Source organism: Pholcus phalangioides, unplaced genomic scaffold (assembly GCF_987345545.1).
Source record: "Pholcus phalangioides strain wild (caught in Gottingen) unplaced genomic scaffold, Ppha-v1.0 ptg000017l_1, whole genome shotgun sequence".
NCBI classification, from domain to species: domain Eukaryota; kingdom Metazoa; phylum Arthropoda; class Arachnida; order Araneae; family Pholcidae; genus Pholcus; species Pholcus phalangioides.
This window is the reverse complement of record NW_028301610.1, coordinates 22,506,817-22,533,976: the sequence shown is the minus strand read 5'-3', so window position 1 is coordinate 22,533,976 and position 27,160 is coordinate 22,506,817. Positions and strand designations below refer to the sequence as shown.

General features: G+C 34.0%; 1 protein-coding gene across 1 annotated transcript in view; it reads left to right on the top strand.

Annotated features, from left to right (window-relative positions):
* Invadolysin (leishmanolysin-like peptidase, invadolysin) overlaps nt 1–27,160 on the top strand; it is a 294,325-nt gene that overhangs the window by 251,689 nt on the left and 15,476 nt on the right. The window contains exons 7-14 of the mRNA XM_089246808.1: nt 5–110; nt 380–474; nt 3,596–3,713; nt 6,910–7,017; nt 13,178–13,254; nt 20,595–20,705; nt 23,472–23,604; nt 27,059–27,148. Of these exons, the coding sequence (XP_089102934.1) occupies nt 5–110; nt 380–474; nt 3,596–3,713; nt 6,910–7,017; nt 13,178–13,254; nt 20,595–20,705; nt 23,472–23,604; nt 27,059–27,148 (838 nt within the window). The remainder of the gene's footprint in view (nt 1–4; nt 111–379; nt 475–3,595; nt 3,714–6,909; nt 7,018–13,177; nt 13,255–20,594; nt 20,706–23,471; nt 23,605–27,058; nt 27,149–27,160) is intronic.

Genomic DNA, 27,160 nt, shown 5'->3' with positions numbered 1-27,160 from the left:
TCAGGCCAATTGCAGGTCATGCTAATTTGTGTCCTAATTCTATTTCTACAAAACCACAAGATTTAGATACACTTTTGTCCACAGTCAAGCATGAAATATTGCATGCACTGGTAAGTTTATTGTTCTGTTTATTTTATATATATAAAATAATGATAAAAAAGGAAGCTTATATTAATTAAACTCTTAAACAGCTTCCATTACTAGTAGGCTGTATAATCGCTTATTGATAATTTGCAGTATACGGAAAATATTTAAAATTTTTCTATTGTATGTATAGAGAGCTATATTTCAGACTATTTGTGCAGTTTAAGGGTTCATGTTATATTTTTAAGCAATACATTTGATTTAATCTAACAGTTTTTCTCATCTTCTTGTTAAGGGATTTTCTGTCAGCTTGTATGCATACTTTCGTGACAGGAATGGAAATCCTCTTACACCTAGAGGCAAAAATAGAAAGCCAACTATAAATAAAATGTAATTATACCTTTGCATTTTTTTATACTAATTTGTGTCTCATATTTACATTATAAATTTTGTTTTTATTTCCCAAAAGAGACTTTGATTTTGTATGTTGGTTTTTCTGTTTGATTTAAATAATTAATTTTCTTTTCATGACTTATACCATTCAATGCACCATTTAGCTGATAATCTCCAATCAACTTATTATCAATTATTTTTTATGTTCCACTTGTACTATTGGTAAATTTTAAATTATATAAAATGAAAATTCATGCATTGAAAGATTAACACAATACTTACCATCATATATTGAATCCATGGCTCTCTTAACCAGCTCAAGGGCTTGTGGCCAGCTAATTCAGGGAATGCTGTAGCTTCACTGTGCTTGAGTACACATGATCAAACTCATGCATTAATGTTTGTTAAAATACATACATATTTTGCATACATCTCATCTCTTATGACAAGTTGTATATGCCAAAATTGATTTTGATTATTTTTGAAGAATACCTCAATTAAAACTCCTACATTCTCACACTCATAGGACTAAATGTATTCCAGTCCTTAAAATAATTTATTAATATATTTGTTAATTGTAAATTTTGAACTTTGAATATAGGTTTGTGGTTGCTTTTCACTGTAAGTTAAATTAAGGAATGAAAATTGTCCGAGGGGGACAAAATATTTCCAAGGTGTTAAAAATTATGAAAGAGAAAAGATAAATGTGAGAATGCCATTGTCAATTTTAAGGTTTATTTGAATAAAACAAATTAGTTTCTCTTTTCACACCTACTTACAAATATAGAGGGTGATGCTTTAAGTCCCCTGGCCACAAATTACTGGCAAACCATTCATCCTAGAGGAATACTTCCAATTAGAAAAAGTATCCAAATAAATCTGTAAACTTCAGATACATCATAGGTTGTGTAGTTATGAAAATAAAAAGAATAACTTTTATATGGACACACTGTCCTAAAAACCTAATTAGAAAGTTGTTTTCTTGCCTCTCCTGAAGCCAACAAAAAAATACACTTTTCTAAGTCAATATTCACTGAGATATTTGAATTGAAAAACTGGTGGAAATGAAGGAAAGAATCACATATAAACTAAGGAAAAACTTGTTATGCTGTTTTTTTACCTTATTTTTAACATTTTTTAAATTCAAATATCTCTGAAAATACTGAATTTAGGAACATGGAATTTTTTTTGTTGTTGTTAACCTCAGGAGAGAGTTTTTTTATTCAATGACTACACAACCCCTTGCTATATGAATGACATATCTGAAGTCTATACACGTTATTTGAATACTTTTTCTAATTGGAAGTATGCCTCTAGGATCAACAGATTGGCAGTAATTTGCAGCCAAGGGACTTAAAGCATCACCCTGTATAATTTGATACTGTGATGTGAATGATAACAATGGTCAACAATTGTTATCATTCACATCACAGTATCAAAAAACTTATTTCACTCATGTTAACTTTTTTGGATAACATGAGTGAAATAAGTTTTTTTGACTAACTTTTGGGTGCTGAGTTGAAATATGAATGTAAAAAATCTCCATTATGTACAGTTTTTTTTGTATGCATGATGGTCATTTTTTTAAATACATATAAATAACGAAAAACTTACACATCTTGAAAATGGAGATAATTAGCATATTCTTAATAACAAATTATGATACATTTATTGCAATAGTTATTTTATCATATTCATATATCGTTATATATGAAATAGCAAAAAGGTACGGTAGCCCAGGTCAATAAGATACTTGCCTGAAGTACCAAAGGATGTTTAGTGGTGTCGCGAGTCCGATACCCGGTTTGTCCTTGTCAGAAACTTTCCTGATACAGGAGTACAACAGAAACGGTGATATGACCACAGAAAAAGATTGCTACTGCAGGGAGTCCCCCATCAAGGAGTTAGCTCACCAACCTCTCGATGAGTATAAAAAAAACAAGGCTGCCATTCGGATTCGGCAATAAATTGTAGATCCCAGTCTTAATTAGCCTTTGTGTGCAGAGAATGACCGTGGTGCGACAAAAATGATCAATGAAATAGCAAAAACAATTTTTTTCCCTTATACATACAATATAAATAGAATACACACGCATGTACACAAGATGAAATTTATGCTCATTTTTCCAGTAATTCACTTTTTTCTCTTATGTAACTACTATTGTTTTCTTTCTGCAAAAAACAACAGTAGTTACTCATCATTGAAGGGTCCCACCTGCCTTAGTTCCCTAGAAACCCCTGCATTGCAGATGTGAATGATTGCCATGCAGCGAGTTCTATGTGAAAAACAATCACTCAATAGTTTCCTTATTTGATAACTTACAAATACTCCTTTTATTTCTGTCCCATTTAATTTCGGAAAAAACTTATTTTTGATGCAAGAAACCCAGACCAGATTTGTCCATAATCTTCATAATGTTTTCCATCAGCCCCAGGAACGTACACAGGATCAACTTAAGAGGAGTCAGGATCGATTTTAATAGTTTGGGAGGTGGTTCCCAAGAATTTTTTTCCAGATGAATTTTTAGTTACTAACCTTCAAAAATAGATACGCTAATGTAAATTTATTAAAATAGCTGATAAAGGTACTTTATTAGTCTTTCAAATTTAGTCTATCAATATTTTATTTTTCCAAAAATATTAAATATTTTTAATTTTTATTCATCTTGGGAGGGACACAAGTCCCCATGCCCCCTGTGTACACCTCTGATCATCCCCAATTAATGTGAAGTGGTGGCAGCAAAACATATAGCAAAACTTATTTGGAACATTAATGTTTCTTTGACATTGACGTAGACTCATTTTTTGACTAAAGGGTTGTACATAAACATAAAACCTGTGTTGCCATTCCCCAAGTATTAGATAGCAAAAAATATAAATATGATTTCTAGCATTATTTCACATGTAGGGTTTAAATATGTACATTTTGAAAGATTTTCAAAATTAAATACCATGTAACAAAAAAAACTAGACGTCATGGCCATTTTTTAAGGTCAGATTTGGAATCAGCACCCAAAAAATTAATTAAGAGCAGCTAAATTTTTCCATGTTTGGAAAAACTTGTAGACTAATGTAATTATACACAGCACTTTTTATCATTGTTATTAATCTTTATCAGCATACAAGCCCACCAATGGAGTGATAGGGTCATCCGAGATGTAGAAAGAAGAAATTGGACAGTAAGAGGAGGCAGCACCAAGAAAACTGTCAAAGTAGTTGTTACTCCTCGTGTTGTTGTAAGTGCCAGAATAAAATGAATATCAAAGAGTGAAATTTAGTTAGAATGCAATGAATTTTTTATTTAAATTAGGAAAAAAAAGTAATTATATAAGAACTCATGACACTAAGAAAAATAGTGGAATGAAGGAAATATGTATGAATTTCATAACAGATAAAAATAAGGAAATTTTTATGAAATTCATTAAAAAAATTCTTACCTCATATTCATAATCACTCTGATATTTACATAATCAAATTTCAAAGATTACTTTTTAGCATAAACATTGTTGTCAAGCTCTGTACATCAACAGTTGTACATCTATTTTATCATCTGTTAATATCTTTATTATATTATTTCCAAATGATTATATTATTTCCAAATGATTATATTATTTCCAAATGATTATATTATTTCCAAATGATTATATTATTTCCAAATTATTATGTTATTTCCAAATTATTATATATATTTGGAAAAATTATTATATTAGATCCAAACTACATCATCAAACTTCATGATGAAATTTCCTACATGTGTAAGCATAAGATTGTTATCATACCAGGGGATTTCAATTACCCAGGTATGGATTAGGAGAATCTTTCAGCTAGAGATCAATATGTACGGGACTTTCTTAATTTGGTGCTCGATAATGTTTTGTATCAGCATGTGTCAGAAGCTACTGGAGGTACTGCTATTTTGTATTTAGTTCTCACTAGTTCCGAGGAACTTGTTGAGCATGTTTCTATGCGGGTGAGTTTTCTTCCAATGAATCATTGTGTCATCAGTTTTCTCCAAGTTTTCTTCGGGTAAGGTTTATAACAAAAGACTGGTTCCTTGTTTTCAAACAACTAACTTTAATGTTTTGAGAGAAAGATTAGCAGAGGTTTTCAAAGATCGGTTGGAATCAGTTGGGTTAATAAGTCAATGGGAAGAATTTAGTACAAAGCTATCTTCTGTTTTACATGATGTTATTCCTTTTGTTTGAAAAAAGTGTGTTTGTACAACGCTCCTCTGGGGTTCACGGATAGCATGCATAATCTTTACCTTGAAAAGAATAGAGTATTCAGAGAATATAAAAGTGGACAAGCTGATCTTTCATTGTTTACTGATAAAATAAAGAAGTTGAAGAAAGTGATAAGGGATAGTAAAAAATAAGTTGAGTCTAGGTTGGCAGACAACATTTACTCCGACCCAAAATCATTTTTTAGATGCGTCAATAATGAATGTAAGGGGACAGTTGGCCCCCTCTCGATAGGAGGGTCTAGGTTAGAGAGCAATGTAGACATGTGTAGTGCTTTCAGTGACTTTTTCGCGTCGCTTTTTAATGGAGATAATGATATTCGATATACGGATGTTGCATGGGGTAATAAAATCCTCAACGATATTCAAGTGGAAGACGTGGAGGTCCTGAATCTTCTAAAAAATGTATGTGCAAGCAAGGACCAGATGATATCTATCCCAGGGTCCTCAGGGAATGTGCTAATGAATTGTTGGGGCCAGTCGCACAGATATATAGATCAGGGTATCGATGGGATTGTTAGCAAATTCACAGATGACATGAAGCAAATTGGATGGGTGGTAGTTGGGAATCAAAGCAATAGGGAATTGTTCCAGACCACCTTAAACAGGATTGCAGCATGGGCAAATGAATCGAGCATGACGTTCAGTGTCGACAAGTGCATGGTTGCTCATTTTTGTTCAAACAACCCACGGTTCTCTTATGAGTTGAATGGTGTCTCTCTCCTGGATGCAACAAGGATCACCGATTTGGGAATTCTTATTGATGAGAAGCTTAGGTTTCCTGAACATTGTTCAGCGGTAGCAAAAAAAGCGAACAGAATGCTTAGTTTTATTTTCAAAAAGGTGTTTTCATGATCTCCTAAAGTCATTCTTCCGCTTTTTTGAAGCCTAGTTCATCCTGCACTGGAGTATGCTGTTTTGGAGCCCATACCTACAGAGTGATGTAACTTGGTTGAAGGGGTGTAGAGAAGAGCTACGCATGTCCTTGTTGGCACACAGGGATTGAGTTATGAAGAAAGACTTCATTTTTTGAATATATTTACATTGGATTGATGCAGATGTTGGGAGATATGATCAAAGTGTTCAAAATTTTCAATGGTATGGATAAGATGGCGCATGATTTATTAGTTTGCCATCAATCAACTGCTTTTATAAGGGGGTACCAGTATCATTTGGTAAGGGACAATTCTAGGTTATGGTGTTGCAGAGAATTTTGCTCTAATAGGGTTGTTAATAAATTGAATAGCTCACCCCTCAGAGGTAGTAAATTCTAACACAATTGACATGTTTAAAAAGAAATACGATAAACATATTGGGGTAAATCAAGAAGCTATCTATACTTAGAATATTACAACCATAAACACATTTTATGGGCATTGTATAATATTTTATCATGTATATATATATATTGTTTATAATTTTTGTGATTGCATTTTTAGTTGGGTTGCTGTATTTTAGTAATATATGACATCCATACTTGTTATGGGCATCTTTTTCTCAGCCACCTCATTGGGCATTTTGCCTGTTGTGGCCTTGTATTTGTATTTACATCCTAATTATTTTATTACATCTAATTATTTCCACAATTTCAGTCCTTTGTGTGATGAATTTTTAAATCATTAATTGAAGTAAAAATATCTTTGTGATAAAACTCATACAATCTTTCAGTTTTCATCAGAATCTTATGCAGTGTTACAACAGAAACCGCAACGAGAGAGATGACCACAGAGTAAAATCTAAATGTTATGACTCGAATACTGAAAAATTAAGCAGTATAGCCACCTCTGTCAGGAAATGTTTTTTCTCAAATACTTTTTCAGGCAAAATTATATTTTTATTATACTAGTATGTTAAATAAAATACCTGATCACAAAAACAACTTTGATAAAAGAACTGACATTTTTTTGATGGCAAAACCAGAGAAAAAATTGAACCTGAAAGAAGGTTATACCAATAAACTTTTGAATTTCGTTTCATATAAAATTTTGTATGTTGCACTAAATTTGTTTATTATGATATAATTGTTCTGTGATTTCTGAAGTTTAAAACTGTATTCTAACATTAATTTTTATTATGAAAAACTATTTTAACCACTTCAAGTCTATCTATCACTCAAACTGCACAACTTATAGACTGACACTGAAGATGCCTGTCCTTTGAATCTCATATTTATAAAAATTTCATAAATTTAGAAAGAAGTTCGAAGGCATTTCAACTGTGCCTATCTGGAAGGTGCAGAGTTGGAAGACCAAGGTGAAGATGGAACAGTTCTGACTCATTGGGAGAAGAGGCTTTTTGAAGTGAGCAGTTCTATCATTTGAGTAGAAAAATTTATAGTTTCAAAGTGTATATCAATATCACCATATTCATGGGATATGGTTTCTGCAATATAATACCCATGAAGAAATGCCTGCATTTCTAAAGTCATTGTTCATGAGTTAGCAGATTTATTTCACAACAGGATACGTGAAAGTCCTAGAGAACTTTGGAAATTAATTCATTGAAAATCATGAATGGCCAGATCTAAAAACCAGTAGTCAGTTGCAATTTCATTATATCGTCATTGTAGATACCATTGACTATCATTTACAATATGAAAAATATTGCAGATACTATACAGCTATATATTTTACAGCTATTTTCAATGATGTGAATTATACCATCACCATTTCATTCTATTAACCGACTGGTGGTTCAAGGAGTTGACACAAAACCACTTCAAAAATGCTTGGTCTCCAGAATGAAAAAACTTCCAAAAGATTCTAGCTATTTTTCCTTCCCCCCTCCCGTATGCACAGCAGGAAATCAAGGCTTCTTTGTGAGGTTGATTGCTTTGTACTGCCCAGATCGTGACAGAGATGTCCGCTATATTGTCTTAGAACAACATATTCTCATTGTATTAGGTCTTTTGCCGATCCCATCTTTTTTTTACTCCTTTCTTCACATATTTTTCACTCTTTTCTGGTAAATATTTCATGTCTGCTCTGAAGGAGAGCTGTAGGGCACTAATTGAAACTTTGACGTCTAGCATGTTTATTTTATTTACGGCATAAACGTAATATTTGCATTTATAATGCAATTAGTAATATTTTATTCATTTCAAGCAGAAAAAAGTCTTTATTCCTAAAATGTTGAAGCAATAATAGCATTAATTGTTAACAGAAGTACCTTTTTCAATACCTTTTTTTGTACCAATATGTTTAAGTTTGGGGGGAATAAATTCAATAAATAAGTAAAAACATCAAGCATTGTCTCAGGAAAAAAATGTTCAGAGGAGCTTCACGATTTTGCCGTTGTTTACTCATTCCAGTTTAATTTTCTTAACCACTGTGAGAGAGAGAGAGATTCCAGAAATTCGCCGCACTTGGCTACAGCCCACTTGTCCACCCTCCCCTGTACATATGCACAGGGCAGCACAACTAGATGATTGGTCTGCTGGGGCACGCATGCATTTTGGTGCCCCCTCGTAATGTTCAAGGATAGGTTAGAGAGAGAAATTTGCGCCCCCTCTGATCCGGCACCTGGGGCACCAGATCCGCCTGCACCCCCTAGTTGTGGCCCTGCATATGTATCTTTCTCTCCAAATTACTATTTTAGTTGCTCACGTGCTTACATACCCACTTGGTCAATCTTTTAATTGGTCACTCACAGGGCCGTAGTGTGCGTTATTGGGGCCCTGGGGCAAAAACCTTGGGGCATCTCTTGAAAGGGTTATTATTATGCAAAACAAACTTTAACTTTTGTTGAGCCCCCATTCGGCTCGAGGCCCAGGGATAGTGCTCTGGTTGTCCCAGCCTAGTTATGCCCTGGTCACTCACTGACCTCGTTTCTCACTTTCTAAGCCTCAGTTTCGGTCACTCACATACTTGTACACTCTCCGTCATTCTCTTGATCAAACACTCGCCTAGTCTCCCTTGCTCTCTAGGTAACTTTTGTTCTTTTATTCACTCGTTTGGTACCTCAGTAACGTTTCTTATGAAAATCAATCCCATATTTACATGCTTCTCAGGTCATTCTCTTGCTCACTCATTCACCTGGCTCCTCACCGTTTATGTCATTCAGATCTGTACTTTACTTAAACACTATTTTGATCACTTATATGTTTGCAAACTGTCTAGGTAATTCTTATGCATGCTTCCCCATTTTGCAGGGCCCCAGACCAGACATTCCACGGGACCCTCTATAGGGAATTTCTAGTGTGAAAAAACAAAAATGGTAAGAATCATTCCAGGCAAAAAGAAAGGAGCCCTGTCAGCACCACCACCCTTGGGGTGTATGCTTTTTGGTCCCACACAGACGTAGCCCCTTGTTTTTGAGCATACCCGTTTGGTGTTTCTCACATGCTTTCACACTGTACACTCTCACGTACAGGGTCGCAACTAGATACTTTGTCACTCAAGGCAACCGGGATTTTGGCACCTTTTGCTTGTAGAAGCAGCAATTAAAGGGTGAATTTGGTGCCCTTTCTGGTTCAGTGCTCAAGACACCAGCCCTGCCAGTTCCCCCCCCCCCTATTTGCAGCCCTACTAACGTACACTCACAAGTACACTCTCTGGAGTCACTCTTGACTCTTGTAGTCACGTCACCAAGGGCGTAGCCGGGGGGGGGGACTTGGGGGTCTGGTCCCCCCCCCCCCCGAAATGTGAGAAAATGACCGAAAAAAGGGAAAAAGATGGCCAAATCCATTGTTCTGTCACTTTGGTCCCCTCCCGAACAAAATTTCTGGCTACGCCCCTGCACGTCACTGACATGCTTTCATACTCTCTAGGTCTTTCGGTCACTCACCTGGCCCCTGCTCTGTAGGTAGAGACAGATTTATGGTTTTGTCCCTTTTCTCGCAGTTTAATCTCATTTTCTTGATCACTCATGCCATAAATTTACTGCCCCTTTGAACTTGTTGCCCTTTGCCTGTTAACCCCCGCCCATCACAGGTTCCTTTGATAAATTTCATTATATTTTTTTTCCCTGTGATTAAGCATAAAATCCAAGGATCATTGGAAAGTTTTATAAATGATAAAAAAATTCCAATTTTACCGGTGATTAGGCCCATATATAGTTCTAAAGTGTAGCAGGCAAATATGATAGATACTTGAAACATATCTTTTTCACCGGTGGTTATGCATGATACCCTATATCAGGGTAAGATGGTAAAATTTGTTAAATAGGAGTTTGTTATATTGATGTCCGATTGCAAAATTCGTCAAATAGGAATAAATTATTAAAGGAGTTATTTTGGTGATGTTCAAAACATTTGTTAAATCTATAGGTGTACGCAGGGGGGGGGGGGAAGTACTAACCCCCCAAGCCAAAATTATAGTGTTGTTTTCATGAAAAACTTAAACCCCTCCCCGCCTTCAGAAGAAGAAAAAATGTAAACCCTTCCCCCCTCGAGAAAATTCTGTGCGCACACCTATGTTTAAATAAGAGTTCATTGTACTCGGTTAAGACTCAGGCTCATAAGTAAGGTCATTTAAATCGGTGTTTCTCAAACTTTTTCAACAAATGGGCTCTTTAGACAATTTTTTTTCTAGTAGCCCCATCTTATATGCTCCCCCCCCCCATCATTTAAGAGTCCAACCCTTCCTACTTACCGAATTAAATTAAATCAAAACTAAGTTTATACATTTCAAAAGTTTTATAAATAAGATCAATCTCTGGAACACTGGGCCCGGTGTGAATCCAGGTGTGTGATCATCCCTCTCAAATTCCGAATTATATGGGAAAAATAGGTCTTTGTAAAATAAGGGATGACTAACGAACCTACACAATGATAGAGCCTCCCAATACATTATAACCCTGGTTCCGCTCCTATCCTGGGCTAGATTTCAGTAAGCTTCCTTCTTGCTAGGGGTTTTTATGCATGGCCGTCTCAACATCATGTGTCGTTGGACAAAGTGATGTTCTGAGGGCCCCATGCTTAGCTGGAAGTGACAACTTACATAATTAAATTTACATTCAAAAATTATTGCATTAGATCACATCGTGTAGGTCACGATATGATGCCCCGGATCTTGCTCCCATGGGTAAGTATGACCCTGGTTCTATGAATATCTCTGCTGGATTGTGAAAAGTAGTCAGATTTTTCCTAACTTATTTCATTTGAAAGCTTTATTTCTTCACAGCTCTCTGTGGCCCCTTTACCACTTGTCGTAGTTCCCCTTTCATCTGATTTTCACCCTTGGCTGCCTTAAAATATCCCAGAACTGCAAGAGGCCCATATGGCCCCAAGTTGAGTGTTACTGATCTAAATAAGAAAACTTTCCATGGCGATGGGACCTCTTTATCAATATGAAATGGTGATTATGCATAATTGCCAGTAAAAGTGATATTTTTTAATATCATCAAAAGTTACCTACAATGGCTGGCGCTAGAAATTCTGAGAATTATTTGCTCTGATGGGAGTGGAGTACTCTGAAAAAGCTAGAATGTCACAATTGCAGTATTCGACATTCATTTGTACTACGGTTGATATCGTATAGTGTCAGATTTTGCTTCGCAAAAGCAAAATAAAAAGAATTCCGTACATTCAAGTATAATAGATACATAAGAATATCAAAACGAGTCTTTCTTGAAATCTGGGAGATATTTGTATAATATAAAAAAAGAAAAGAGTGAAAGAGAAAACATATCTTTTCTTCCTCAAAATCCCCTGGATTTGCAAAATACTGAAGATATACTTTTTTCTTCTTTTTTTTCACGATTCTGATTCTGCAAAACATGATTGACTTTTCAAGTTCACCACAGACGCAATGTGGTTACAGCAATTCTAATAACACTTCTCTTGCACAGTACTGGGGGGCTTAATCCCTGAGTGTTTGAGTAAAGAAAGGGGAGAGGCTTATGCTGAGCCATCCTTGTCATGTTTTAATTAAGATGTTAAGGGGGAAGGAGAAACGGTAATATACATCCAGAGCCATTTACAAGCAGATATTCTGCCTCATGTTTTTACATGCAGAACCATTTTGGAAAGGATTTTTTCACATGTATTTTTACGTGTAGATCCATCAGTTGGTTAAATAATTAGCTGAAAACACACTGTACACTTTCTGATCCTTTACACTGAATTGGCATATTTCATTGTTCACCATTCAGAAACTGGCCATGGCCTTACAGTGGAGTCATGATTTAGCCACTACTAATACTACTGCTGGGCCAGACATGCACCTCTTCCATATTCCTCTGTGGAACTTCTAACGAATTGGTACATGTTGGAATGCGTGTGTATGTGTAGTGAACCTGACGTGAAGTTTGTTTCTGTGTAATGATTGAATAATTGTATTGTTATAGGCCTGTTGCTCTCTGTGGCAAGACTTTTTAATAGGGAGATTGGCTCGCATTCGCTCCTCGACGTTGGGAACCACAGAAAACTGACTTAGCCACTGTAAGGTTCAGTAGCATTAATAATTCCATGATTGTGTATATTAAATCAGATTCATTCACTTATGTTCTAGTGTTGTTTTTATAAGCCTTATATTTTTTGATGCTCTGCAAATGGCCATAGTTTTTGCAATTCTGAAACCTAGATAAAACACTTGGCCAACTTAACAGTTTTGAGCCTGCCAGCTGTAAGAGCTACAGTTTCATTGCCATGCATTTCATATACAGGGTGTCCTGTAAGTGGGAGCACAGACTTTATCTCATCAACCGTCCATACCTTGTACCAGTTTTGAGAGTGAAAATACAGTGTGCAACAAAATAAAAAATCTAAATTTCTATATGGTCCCCATGTGCTGCAACTTCCAGTTAGAAAGTTGTTGCACTGTCTCTCCTGATGCCAATAACAAAATTTCATGTTTCTAAGTGTAATATTTGCAGTGATATTAGAATTTGAAAAACAGAGGAAATTTGGGAAAGAACAGCATTAAATGCAGGTAAAACGGCTTTTCTGCATTTAATGCTGTTCTTTCCCAAATTTCCTCAGTTTTTTGAATTCAAATATCTCTGTGAATCTGTATCACTTAGAAACATGTTTTTTTTATTTGCATCAAGAGAGACAACGCAACAACTTTCTAACTGGAAGTTGGAGCACAGGGGGAACCGTATAAGAATTTAGATTTTTATTTTTTTACACTGTATTTTTACTCTCAAAACTGGTACAGGGTAATTTTTGAACACCTGTTGAGCATTTTTTAAATTGGAATCATACCTTTATGACAGATGGTTGATGAGATAAACCATGCTAGCACTTACAGGATGTCCTGTATTTCTGCTGCATTGTCGCAATCACAATTGTGAATTTACTCACCCCCCCCCCAACAAAGAATATATGAGTATCCTTCACTATTAAGAATGTATTTAATGGTCCAAATACAAGGGGGGGGGGAAACAGAGTTTGCATCAGAATATAGAGATTTTTTTCCTTTCCTTTAATCCCATTTTAGAGTAAAAATTCAAGAAGACAACCTCTTCTTATTATCGAATGAATACAATATCTATTTAAATTTCATTCTCTATCTCTAGAATGAAGCTATGACTGGTACTCATACTCAAAATCCTGTATATTCAACAATTACTCTTGCATTAATGGAAGATACTGGGTAAGATCACTTTTTTTTTTCCAACAATATGTCAAAGGATTAAGGAAAAAAATAAAAAATAGTTTCCTTAATAAGAAAATAAATTGCATAAAAAAAATAGAAGTAAAAAATAACAGTTCCATAACCTCTACTATTATTAGCAAATCAATGCTAAAGTCAAAATTTCTTTACGTTATTTTCAATGCACTTTTTATTACTGTAGAAACTCTGTATACATATATAATCTGGACTTCTCGATGGGAATTTGATAATTCTAGATTTGAGAATTTTCCACATTATGGAAAAGTTTTGTTCATTTCACAAATTTTCATCATATAAAGCAGTAATATATTTCTGTAATTGCCTCATTGATTTATTGTGTTTGTTTCTATTAACTCATATTTTCTTCACAAATATCATTAATAAAGCAAAGTATACAGTGTGCATAGGTAGGATGTATGGCATTTTACTAGCAAACCGTTGATCCTAGATGTATCCAAATAAGGTATAGTACTCAGATATGCCATTCGTGTTGCAAGGGGTTGTATAGTCATTGAAATAAAAATTTAACTTCTTATGCCGTCCCCATGTGCCCAAAAACCCAATTAGAAAGTTGTTGCCCTATCTCTCCTGATGCCAACTAAAAGATTCCACTTTTCTAAGTGCAATATTCACTGAGAGTTATTTGAATTTGAAAAGTAGAGGAAATTTGAGAAGAAGTAGTATTAAATGCAGGTAAAACAGTTTTCTTGCATTTAATGCTGTTTTTTTCAGACTTTCCTTCATTTTCTCAATTTTAATATCGCGGTGAATGTTGCACTTAGAAATGTGGATTTTGTTAGTTGGCATCAGGAGAGTTAGGGCATTCTATTTCTAATTGGGTTTTTGGGCACACTGAGACGGTATAAAAAAGTTAAATTTTTCATTTTAATAACTATAGAACGCATTGCAACATGAATGACTCATCGGAGTACTACATGTTATTTGGATACTTTTTCTAATTGGAAGCATGCATGTAGGATTAATGGTTCGCCAGTAAAATGCCATACACCTGGTTACCCATGCACCCTGTATATTCATAACAATATATAGAAATTTGTTTCAATCTATAACTTATTTAATTTACATATCATTACTATTATAGCCTATATAAATCACCTTACTTATTCTTTAAATATCTTTCATAGGAACTGATCAGAACATATTGATTATTTGCTGTTGTTTCATAGATTTCAATTATTTCCTATCATGGTGGCTTATTCTCAGCCACCTCGCTGGGCATTTTGCCTGTTGTGGTCGTGTATTTGTATTTTGTCAGATTTTTACATAGAATCATAATCTCTTGCATGGTTATAATGGTCTAATTTTCCAAAACATTATCTAAGGAACAAAGCAACTAATTAATTGGAACTTCCTGTGTTCCTTCATCACTTTTGTTTTTGCCATGTTCTTAATTGCTCCTGCTCATTTCTAAACCATTTCCTGAATATCATCTGTTAATTTGTAAACAAATAACCTGTCATAATCAATATGCCTATAATATATACTCATATTCTGTATTTAAGGTTATACTTCTGGTGTATTTCAACAAAATCAATATTTTGGTATTCGTATCATGTTTTATATTCAATAGAAACATTGAATTCAGCATGAAAATCACTGCTTTTAAGTTATTTTTGTTATATAGTCCATATTATGCCTGTCAGTTTTTAGTCTTTTAAGCAAACTATCCTAAGCTTGAAGGTGCAAAAAAGTAAGAAAACAAGTGATTATAACGTGAATCAACTCGGAACTCATACAAATTTGTATTTGTATGGTTACAAATTTGTATTTTTATGAGTTTATGAAATATATTTTCTGTAAAAAACAATTCATCGAAGGCCAGAAATGAAAAAAAAGTAACCTGACAAAAATTAAAAGCAATCAAATTATTAGTTTCTACTGTACATTCAAATAATTGTTGGTTAATCCAGAATTATCACAAACATGTATGAACACTGTAGGCTCTGGCTTCATTTTGTAATCAAGCGCACTAGGTTGAGTTTATCAGTGTCTATGTGCATGTAGCAGCCATTAAAATGACTTTATTTTCAGGAAAATATACCCCTTCACTGATGACAACCCATTCATTGGTCTCATGTCAAATGCATACAATCTATTTAAATACTTTCCTATTCTGCACATTTTTTGACATTTTCCTCACATTAAATTATTTCCTCATTACTATTACCGTCAATTAATTTTTCTAGTGCAACAAAGTACTTTTTTTTTTTTAAACCAAGCACAACTCAGGTCTATCGCCCTAGGCAATTTACTACCAAGTGAGTTGTGCCGGAAGTGTAAGTGTGTGTACCTAACAGTCTGAGTGCGTATCTAGTGTTGTGTATGATTTTTCAGTGCTGCCATCTATATCTCAGAAGTGAAATGAGTGATGTGTAGTGACTGAATATTTGTATTGTTTGTAGGCCTGTTGCTCTCTGTGGCGAGACTTTTTAACGGGGAGATCGGCTCGCATTCGCGCCTTGAAGTTGGGAACCACAGAAAACCAACTTCAGCCGACCACCACTATGGCGGCGGTGGGGGCAACAAAGTACTGATGGTTCATAGGGAAATAGCAAGTATATGAGATTTATCAGTATGTTATGAAATGCATTAATGTATATTAAAATCCATGGAAATATTTAATTATTAGACTAGAGAAAAAATGACAGAAAGGATGATAAAGCGAGAAACATTTATTGCAAATCAGTAAATAACCCTAATGAAATGAGATTTTTATATATTATCACTACATATTGAAATTGGACAGATAGATAGACTTTGGCTGATTTTAAATAGCAAAGCAAATGTTCTGATGGTGGAAAAAATATGTAATTATGAGCCTTTATGAACCAGCATCTCGTCATTGATCCATGATTATAAAAAAGCACATATTAGCACTAGTGAGAGTATCAAATTATTTATATAAATAATAGATGTGTGTGTGCTCAAGGAACTAATTTATGCTCTGGTGGACTTCAAGAAGAGCCTCATCATCCAGCTGAAAAGTGCACCAAAAGCCAGTCTGGTGGATTGCTCATAGTGGATATTGTTTCAATTTGCTTTGAGAGTATCTGAAATAAGTAAATGTGTAGTGATTTTATTTATTCAATATTGCTTGGCCGAATATACAAGGGAAGTTTGACAGAAGAGACGGTTGATGTTGAGTTGCCGCTTGAGTTCAGTAATGGAGACAGAGGATGACCAACAGTTTAAAATGAAGCGGGCAGATTTATTTTGAATAGATTCTAGTTTGTCTATATTGGAGAGAGCATGGGGGTCCCAGATTTCACAGTCGTATGAGAATACAGGAATTATATAGGTTTGGAAGCAGAGATGTCTGGGGTGACGGGTGGAGTTTTTAAGGTATCAACGAAGAAAATAAAAAGATTTTTTGGAGACACTTAATGAAAGACGTAATCAACATGGAGGTCGGCAGAAATAATTACACCCAGATATTTATAATAAGAAACCTCATTGATTAGAGAATTATTGATAGAGTAAGAAGAATTGAGGGGAAGTCTTTTGCAAGTAAGTTTGTAAAAACTGTTTTTGAAGAGTTAAGGGGTAATTGCCAGGATGAGCACTATATTCCGCTATAATGTTGAGGTTGCTTTAGAGAGATGATTGGTCAGATTTGTTGTGCACTGGGTGGTTGATGACGCAATAGTCTGCAAAGACTCTGATATGGAAATTGATGGAATTAGGAAGATCGTTTATACAAATCAATAACGGCAAGAGGCATAGGCGTAGGGTACACAGAATTTTCTTGAGGGGGGTTCAGATTTTTTTTCCTTCTGAGGCGATTTACATTTTTTCCTGTAAAATAACACTATAATATTTGCTCATGGGAGAGGGGTTAGAACCCCAATCCCCCCTTTGCGAATGGCGAGAGGACCAAACCCTGGGGCATGCCAGACTTAACGTGGAGAAATGGGGGAGTTCTGGTCCTTGAAGGAGAGAAACTGACTGCGACTGTGGTTGGTAAGGAAGGCTTCCACCCATTTAAGCAGTTAAACACATAGGCCAAGGTTTTGGAGTTTAAATAGAAGTTTATTGTTGAGCACCCTGTCAAAAGCTTTAGAAAAATCCAAGAAAATTATATCAGTTTGGACGCTTTTGTTGATACTGCTTTATAAATCATGTATGAAAACAGCTAATAGGATAGTTACTGATAAAGATGTTTAAAAGCCATGTTGAGATTAGGGAAAAAGAAGTTTATTGAATCAAGGTCTAAGCGGATTTCTTTGGAAACTATGTGCTCTAAAAGCTTGCAGCATGTAGAGGTGATAGCGACTGGTCTGAAATTGAGGGGATTTGAAAGAGAACCTGATTTATGAGTTGGGATAATCTTATTAATTTTCCAGTCATAGGGCAAGTTAGATGAGTTTAATGAGACATTGAAGAGAATTAAAAATTTCATCAGCGCAAAATTTAAGAATATGATTTGGGATCCCATCGGGGACAGTGGAGTGGTGTTTCAATTTTTTTAAAAGATTCAGAAGGCCTACTTTAGTGAACACAGGACTAGAGTTGAATAATGAATCAGAAAAGGAGTACTGAGAGGGAGTGGAATCAGAGGAAAAGGCAGAGGAAAAAGCCAGATTAAATTCTGTGGTGATATCAAGGTGAGAAGTAAGGTAGATATTATCAATTTCAAGGGAAGAAGGGCCAGTTGATTCAGGGCAAAGAAAATTCCAAAATTTTGAGGGGTTAGTTTTAAGGTATTGAGGCAAGGAGTTAGTTAGGTAATTTGTTTTTTGGTGAGAGATGAGATCTTCAAGGTTACATGTAGAGGCTGAAATCTTATTTCTCAGAGGAAGTGAGTTATTGAATTTGAGTTTGGAGACATTTCGGCGAATTTTCCATTTTAAATGGATAATATCAGGATTGATCCAGGCATTAAAGAGACATTTTGAAGAGGTATTTTTGCTGGGAACAGAGGCTTTGCATTTTTTTGATAACAGCTTTGAATTTACTCCAGAGAATATGAATATCATTTAAGGGAGATGATGAAATAAAATCTGGGAAATGGGTGTGAAGGATATTTTGCATATGGGGAAAGTCGGCCTTGTTAAAGTTGTGTTTTGCAGCATATTTAAAGGAAGGGAGAGAGTGATGGAGGGAAAAATTTACAAAAGGAATTTTGTGGTCGGAAATGCCATCAAAATCTGAGAAATCTGAAACCTGAATTTTATTTGAAACAGCAATTAAGTCTAATGTAGAGCTAGAGTGGTTTTAGGTTCTTGTTGGTTGTAGAATAGTTTGAACGAGATTAAACTGAAGGAAAAGAAAAAGAACTCTCTTATTAATATAGTGGTTGCCCAAGAGGGACTCCATTTTGTGCCAGGCAATTCCGGGTAGGTTCCAGTCACCGGCTATGATTAAGAGGTGTGAATTATATAATCTATCTAAAATTGGTTCCAATTCGATGAAACAGTGGAGATCTGGAGTGAGGGGGAGGGGGTAAATAAAGAGAAAATATTGCAATAAGAGTACTGTTTGGACAATGCCACTCGGCACCAGCGATTTCAAGACTAGTGTAAATTCAGAAAAGTCTGATGAAAGGTCAGATACCTGTCTTTGGAGATCTTCAATGGGGAAAAATTTGTCTTCAACTGTTCTTAAACGTTGAGATAAACTGTTTGGTTGGATACTGAAAGAGTCCTGTTTTTGTGAGAAAAGTGTCAGTTGACTGAGAATAGCCATTTAACTAGAATTCCCCAGAAAGGGAATTTGATCTGGTTTGTATTTGCGAAGTTGTGGGAGAGTGGATAACTTTAGGACCAGGATTCGACTTGATATCTCCAGAAAGCAAGAGAAGAATGAACAGGTGGGAAGTGGGAGAGAGTGGGGGAGAAAATACAATGATGGAACAACCTTTAGGAAAAAATAGTGGAGGTGGGCCAATTCAACCGAAAACATATTATAAGCGGAATAGTAAACAAAATATAGGTAAATATACATATCTTTCTTAACCGTCTGTCAAGCACATTTGATCTGACAGGCACAGCACGGCCATTTAATAGCAGGTTATAAAGTTGCCCAAACTTGGCAGTCAACATATTGGGGCCCCTACAGAAGGTTAATAATCATTGTATCTGTGTGCAAAATACAATAATATGTAATATCTAATATTTGTTATTGATATAGTTACCAATATTCGCTTATTAATGCTGTACTCTTGATTTATTATTTAAAAATAACAGATCAAAATTTGATTTATCCCTTAAAATATTTGATTAACCAGTTAAAATTTTTAATAAATTCCCACCCTTATAATGTTAGTGCCTGGATTGTATTTTTATAATTGGAGCCCGGATTATATGCACTAAAAAGTGGCAAAATATACTCTAAAAATATGCAAATATGCACTTAAAAATGCAATAATATGCACTCAAAATGCAAAAATGTGGTCTTAAAATGCCAAAATATGCACTGAAGATGCAAATATGTGCTCTTAAAATGCCAAAATATGCACTGAAGATGCAAATATGTGCTCTTAAAATGCCAAAATATGCACTGAAAATGCCAAAATATGCACTGAAGATGCAAATATGTGCTCTTAAAATGCCAAAATATGCACTGAAAATGCCAAAATATGAATTAAACACTCCAGAATATGCACTAAAAATCTTGAAAAAGTCAAAAATTCCGAAATATGCACTAAAGATGAGAAAATATGCATTAAAAAATCACCATGCAAAAAAAAGTAAGATGTGTTTTTAAAATGCATCTTTTCTATTTCTTAAATGCATATGTATTGATTTACAAAAAAATATTTCTTCATATATATGTATACCCTGCATATGCAAATAACTTCTACATATTTTTATTCACGCATTTTTTAATTTTCAGTTTGTTGTACCTGCTCGATAACGAAAATACCAGTAACAAAAGAATTTCAACACTATTTCTAAAAAAATATATACCACTTTGACATATCTCTAGAAATAGCCTTACAATAAAACGGTTAATATTCGTAAAATGCTTTATAAATATGTGTTAATTCACTAAATTTCACCTAAGGGAAAAAAACTAATGTTATGAAAGTATCATGAACAATATTTATTTGAAAAATTATGAAGGAAATTGAGTGGGCTTAAACAAACCTTCAAAATATGCACTTATACTGAAAATTCTTTGATTTTATGCATTTATATGCATTAATCCTAAGAAAGGCCAAAATATGCAAATGCATATAATCCGGGCTCTAGTTATAATATTCAGTAATTTATTGATGCTGTATTTTCAGTGCAAAAATTTTATGTGTAAAATTTGTTTTTAAATAATTTTATTTAGTGCTATTTGCTTTTGTACAGATGGTATATGCCAAATTATGCTATGGCTCAACCTCTGAAATGGGGGAAAAATTTAGGCTGTGATTTTGCATTCAAAAGTTGTAAAGATTGGATTGACTCCAGAAGATCCAAGTAATTCCATTAAGATATTGAATTCATTTACAAATGTTTTAAATTACAGTGGAACCCTGTTTATGCAGCTGTCTTGATTTTAAACAGCATTTGGATTCAGCCATGATTCCTCTATGTTCTAATGTTAAAATATTTCATTTATGTGATGCACAACTTTAGATATTTGACATTTTTACTTTGATTTGAACTCCAAAGATTTAGAAAATAATATTTATATCCATCGAATCCACTTAATTTTTGTAGATTGTAAAAACGTGTTGTGTGTGTGCTGAACTAGTTTTTCATGCATATATTTGTCATTGGAAAGCCATAAACTTCAGGCAATTGTTGACAGATACAAAAATAAGTATTTAATCAGCTCATGATGATTTTAGAATGGACATTTACATGATTTGTTTATTGCTTTTTTAAAGAATTACGAAAGGCATGGCAAGCCCCAAAGAAACAGATTTTAATTGTTTGAAAGCAACCATGTGTTCTTTTAGAATTTTTTTTCAAGGTCCACAGTGTTATTTCTGGAAAGTAGGCAAATGCATTATAAGCATTTTGCAGACTGCTAACAGAGAGCATATGACCAGTGTAAGTTTTTTCAGAAAATTTTAAAGAACTGGTCTCAATGCAATTATCTGCTTTGCTTAGATATCAACAAAATAAACCAATATATGCCAATCAACAAAAAAAATGAGATCTTTTTACAATGTTAAAATTATTATTTTATTAATCTTGAAAGAAATGGTATAAAAGTACTCAAGATTTAATCAATTTCAATTATAGTTTTAAGTAATTTATGATATGATTTAAAAAAATTAATTTTTTAGGTATGGTAAACTAGAGTAAATATAGACACGTAAGGGAAACTGTGCTAATTTCATTAGTGCAGTTTCAGCCTGTTCAACTCAACTTCTTGAAAATATGAGTCTAGCTTTGTTAAATCATGCTCTTTTCAGAGGGCTAATGTTTTAAACTTATTTTTTTTCAATGTCCACTTTTTGAGATTAATTTTATTTTTAGTTGCCCATGGGTTACAATCAACGGCCAGAGTCTACTCATCATAAGTTTGGGCCCTGGTTAAACATTAATTTCGAGGCTCCCTTATATAGGCTCTTCGATATTATGTTGTCAGAGTTATGAATGTTTGTGTTCTATGGGTGCTGCCATCTGTCTTATATATTTTGAAGTGAAAATGACATGACATCATGCAACAATTCCTATATGTATACTATGGCATTAGTTTACTTTGCACTTTCATCAAGGTATTCAATTTTGCCTTTGAAAATTCAACAAGATGAGAAATTAAATATACAGACAAACTCATAATTTTAGACTTTGAAAATAAGCATGATGAAAATATAAAGAAACACGAAGATGCAGTAAGAATCTATTTTGTTCCAACTAGTGTATATTTCCATGAAAATAGCATATAGTTATTAATCATGAATCAAAATTAATAAACAATTATGACAGACTATATTAACACATCATCTTTACAAATTAATGAAAAGCATGAATTGCTGTGAGATATTTATTTAATAAGATGGAGAATCAAATTTGTGTTTCAAAACAATCAAATTGGCTTTTTTCTTGCTTTCAGTGTTGCAAAGTCTCTGATAAGATTGTCGTATTGTAAATTTGAAGTAATATCACTTTCAAGTGAAAGTACTGAAAGTTTGTCTTGACACAGTACGCTTCATGGGAAGTCTCTTCAATCTTTTCAAAAGAGGGAAAACTTCACTTACTTGTACAAATGCTTATGGGAATAGTTTTAAAAAAGTTTTTAGAGCAGTCTCAACATTTGGGAATGTTTCTCTAATGATAAGGTTTATGCAACTTTTATAAAATTTAATTGGTAAAAACTGCTAAAATTCTTTAGGAAAATCATCATCCAAATCAGTATTATAGTGTTGCTGGAACACTTAGGCTTTGTAAAATACTTCATCTGTTTTGCAATTTAAGAAATAAAAATTTTCCAAAATTCTTTCATAAGCATTTTTTCTAGATGTCACTTGCAACATATAATGGAAACTGGCATGCTACTCTAAAATTTTCTCTAGGAGAAAGATCTACAGAAGCAGTATTGCCATTATCAAGGAACCTGCTTCTAGTCGCTTTTCTTTTTATTGTAGTATCATACATTCGATACTTCTATCAAATTGTTCTCTGACTGTATTCTATGAAAAACAGGTAAATGACTAAAATACAAAAGACAGATTTTTAGGCCCCTAAAAATTAGCGGGTCCTGGGCACATGTCCTGTTTACCCATGCCATAAACAGGTCCTGTCTGGGGCTGATTCAGCTTTAAAATGATTAGGTACTGATAAGGAGTAAGAAGTACTAGTAATGAAAAGGTATTTATAAGCATATCTTCAATTTTTATGGAATGAACTTTCCATAAGCATTCCCATACATTTCTACACTAATCTATCAAAGGACCGATGGACCATAATTATTTTACTCAGTGGATAATTATTTCTAAAGGGCTGTATTTAAGTGTAATGAAGAATAATATAATATTTATTACTGTTTATATTAGGAAGCAAATAAAGTATAAAAGATGTCAATGTAATTATTTAATTTTGCTACATGTGATTAAATGATATACTATTTAAACTACTTCTATGGTGTTTCCACTTGTTGAGCATTGTTTACATAAATTCTTGGATATGCTAGATGTGCATATTGTATTATTTGGTTAACTTTGGTGAACATTTGGTGTGTGTTTTTTAATGTCTTCAATTTTGCCGAACTATGAAACTTTTTTTTTTCAGAGGGGAAAGTATTCATCCATATTGTGACAAAGTGAAAAGGGATCCATTGGAAACTGAATGTACTGATAGCCGAGACTCAGTAGCCTTGTGTAATTTAGTTGAGTATCCAGATAATTTGCCTTCAATTTTCCAAGTAAGTTTCCGAACCGTCATACATATTTTCAAACTTTTAAATTCACTGCTGTTCATTGAAATAAACTAAAAAGCCTTGGTGAGAAAAAATTTGGAAACCTTGCTTTGCCACAGAAAAAAAATATGGCAACCAGTATGTATAGCAAATGAAAAAAAAAACCTGAGTTGGCATGCAGATATATATTGAAATCAACATCATCAACCATTGTTAATCCACCGCTGGCGGTAGGTCTTCCCTAAGTTTTTCCATTTTTCTCTGTCTGATGTTTCTGCTATCCAGTTGACTTCAGCCATCTTTCAGATCTCATTGTTCCACCTTGTTTAGGGATGCCTTCTTCGATGTTTAACATTACAGACATACCAATTTACAATATTTGCGGTTCATCTGTTGTCCTGTCTTCTTGCAATTTGTCCAGCCCTTTTCCATATGACTTAGAACATAGAGGGTATAAGGTCAAGTCCTTATGCACCCTTTATTTTTTGAACCGGCTGTTATAGAAGTATACTTTGAATTTAAAAAGTATCCAAATAATGTACCTATTTTGGATATGTCATTTGTTTTAGTAGGAGCCGTATGTGTACTGAGATAAAAGACACCATTTTTTATGCACAGCCTTCCCTGTCCTCTAATTTCCTATCAAAGTTTTAATCCTTCCCACAAAGAATTCTGCTCCTAAGTGTAATGTATGCTGAGATATTTGAAATAAAAAATTTCTGAAAATGAGGAAAAGACAGCATATATTAAAGTACAAACTAGAAAAAAAATTTGAAACATTTTTTTTTTACAGTTACAGTTTATTAAATTTTTTTGAATTCTGAGATTCCCCTTGACTTTTCAATAAACAATATCTCAGTGAATTTTGCACTTAGAAATATGGGTTTTTTATTTTATAAGAAATACAAGGCCACAACAGGAAAAATGCCCAATGAGGTGGCTGAGAAAAAGATGCCTATAACAAGTATGAATGTCATATATTACTAAAATACAGCAACCCAATTAAAAATGCAATCAAAAAATTATAAACAATATATATATTCATGACAAAATATTATACAATGCCCATAATGTATTTATGGTTGTCTTATTCTAATTATGGATAGCTTCTCAATTTACCCCAACATGTTTATCGTATTTCTTTTTAAACGTGTCAATTGTGTTAGAATTTACTACCCCTGGGGGTAAGCTATTCCATTTATTAACAACCTTATTAAAGCAAAATTCTCTGCGACACCATAACCTAGAATTGTCCCTTACCAAACGATACTGGTGTCCCCTTATAAAAGCAGTTGATTGACAGTGAATTAATAAATCATGGTCCATCCTATCCATCCCATTGAAAATTTTGAACACTTCGATCATATCTCCCCGACACCTGCATTCATCCAATGTGAACATATTCAAAAGATGAAAACTATCTTCATAACTCAAGCCCTGTGTGCCAATGAGGACACACGTACCTCTTCTCTGCACCCCCTTCAACCAAGTCTATGTCCCTCTGTAGGTATCGTCTCCGAAACCTTACAGCATACTCCAGTCCAGGACGAACCAAGCCTTGGAAAAGCGGAAGAATGACTTTTGGAGAACTCAGAGAGACCTTTTTGGAAATGAAACCGAGCTTTCTATTTGCTTTTTTGACCACCACTGAACAATGTTCAGAAAACCTAAGCCACTCGTAATTCCCAAATCGGTAACCCTAGTTGCATCCGGGATAGGGACACCATTCAACTCGTAAGAGAACCGTAGGTTGTTCGAACCAAATTTTGTTGGACTCAGAAAAGACAGAGCAACAATTTTCTAATTAGAAGTTAGAGGGCAGTGGTATCATATGAAAAAGGAAAGTTTGTATCTCAGTACATGTACAACCCCCATGGTAAAATAAATAACCTATTTAAAATGGGCAAGTTATTTGGATATTTTTTCCAATTGAAAATGGTTTTTTTCTAACTTGATATTTTTCCATTGCAATTGATAACAAAATTATTAATTTAATTTTTATTCCATTCAAATATGCCATTTTTTAAAGCTAGATTTGAAGGTTTTTTTTCAAACTTTCAATATAGCAACTACTCTATATAACGTCTGTTTATACCATGGAAGAGATTCATAATGTAATGAGCATGCACTGTGTAAATTTTCTAGACATATCAATGCATTGAGTGGATAAAGGATCCCCACAAATATCTTGATTTGGGATCCTGTTTAGGGACATGAAGTCTGTGGTGATGACAGATAATGTTTTAACCTAGTTGTTTGAATCTCCATGTTGATTACGTTTTTCATATATATAAGTGTATCCAAAAACTATTTTTTTTCCTTTATCGGAACCTCAAAAACTCCACCCGTCACCTCAGACATCTCTGCTTCCAAACCTACATCCTTCCTGTACTCTCATATGCCTGTGAAATCTGGGACCCCCATACTCTCTCAAACATAAACAAATTAGTATCTGTTCAAAATAAATCTGCCCGCTTCATTCTTAATTGTTGGTCATCCTCTGCCTCCATCATTAAACTCAAGCGCCAACTCAATATTCAACCGCTCTTCACCCTATTGTGCATAGGTGAGCTTAAAGGCGAGTACTTTTCATATCAACACTTCCAATTTTCTAACTCCAGCTTCATACTTTTCAAAAATAATTAACCATTCACAAAAATTTAAACCCATCTTTGCATCCACAGATTGTTTCAAATTTAGTTTCTTTCCTCAAACAATAACCGACTGGAACAACCTCCCATCAAACATTATTGATTGTACAACAGTTTCTGATTTCCTTTGTAACATCAATCATCTGCCAAACTTTAACACAGCATTCTCTTGTATAGGTCTTGGCCAAGCAATATTGTATAAATAAATATTTATTTTCACAGTCAGTTTAATAAAATAATTGAAATATCTAGCGAACATAAGAAGTGTAAATGAGGCATATTTTTCAACAGTTAGGAAACTTTTAGTTTCAGACCAATTAAAAATAAATTGGTCATCTTAAATTTAACTATCAATCATCCTTGATTGATGACTGTTTGATTTAGGGATTTTCGAACTTTCTATTATTTGCGATACCCCTCCTAATCTTGAGACACTTTGGCAGCACCCTTAAAGTGCCAGAACACACTGATTGAAAGTCCTAATACTACATTCAATATAATTTTATCAAAGCAAAATTTTTCTCTCAGCACCCTTGAATGATGAATGATTTCATTGCACTCTGGGGTTCTGTGGCACACTCTTTGGGAATCACTGGTTTGATGACATTTGAAATATATATTGTGAAAATTATTAATGCCTCATTTTTGTCTTCAAAAAATATGAAAATATGATGACATACACAAAGAATGAATTGAGTATTTGATCTTTTTTTTAATCATATATAACACCTTTACAAACTAAAAGATTTTTTAATAGAAGATTCTCTTCATCATTTTTTAAGTTTTTTACCTTTCTTATTTTATCTTAGAACTTTGATTATATCAATGGTGTTCCATCATCAGAAGTAGGAAAATTTGGAGGTTCTGTGAGTCTTGCTGATTATTGTCCATATATACAGGTAATAAACTTA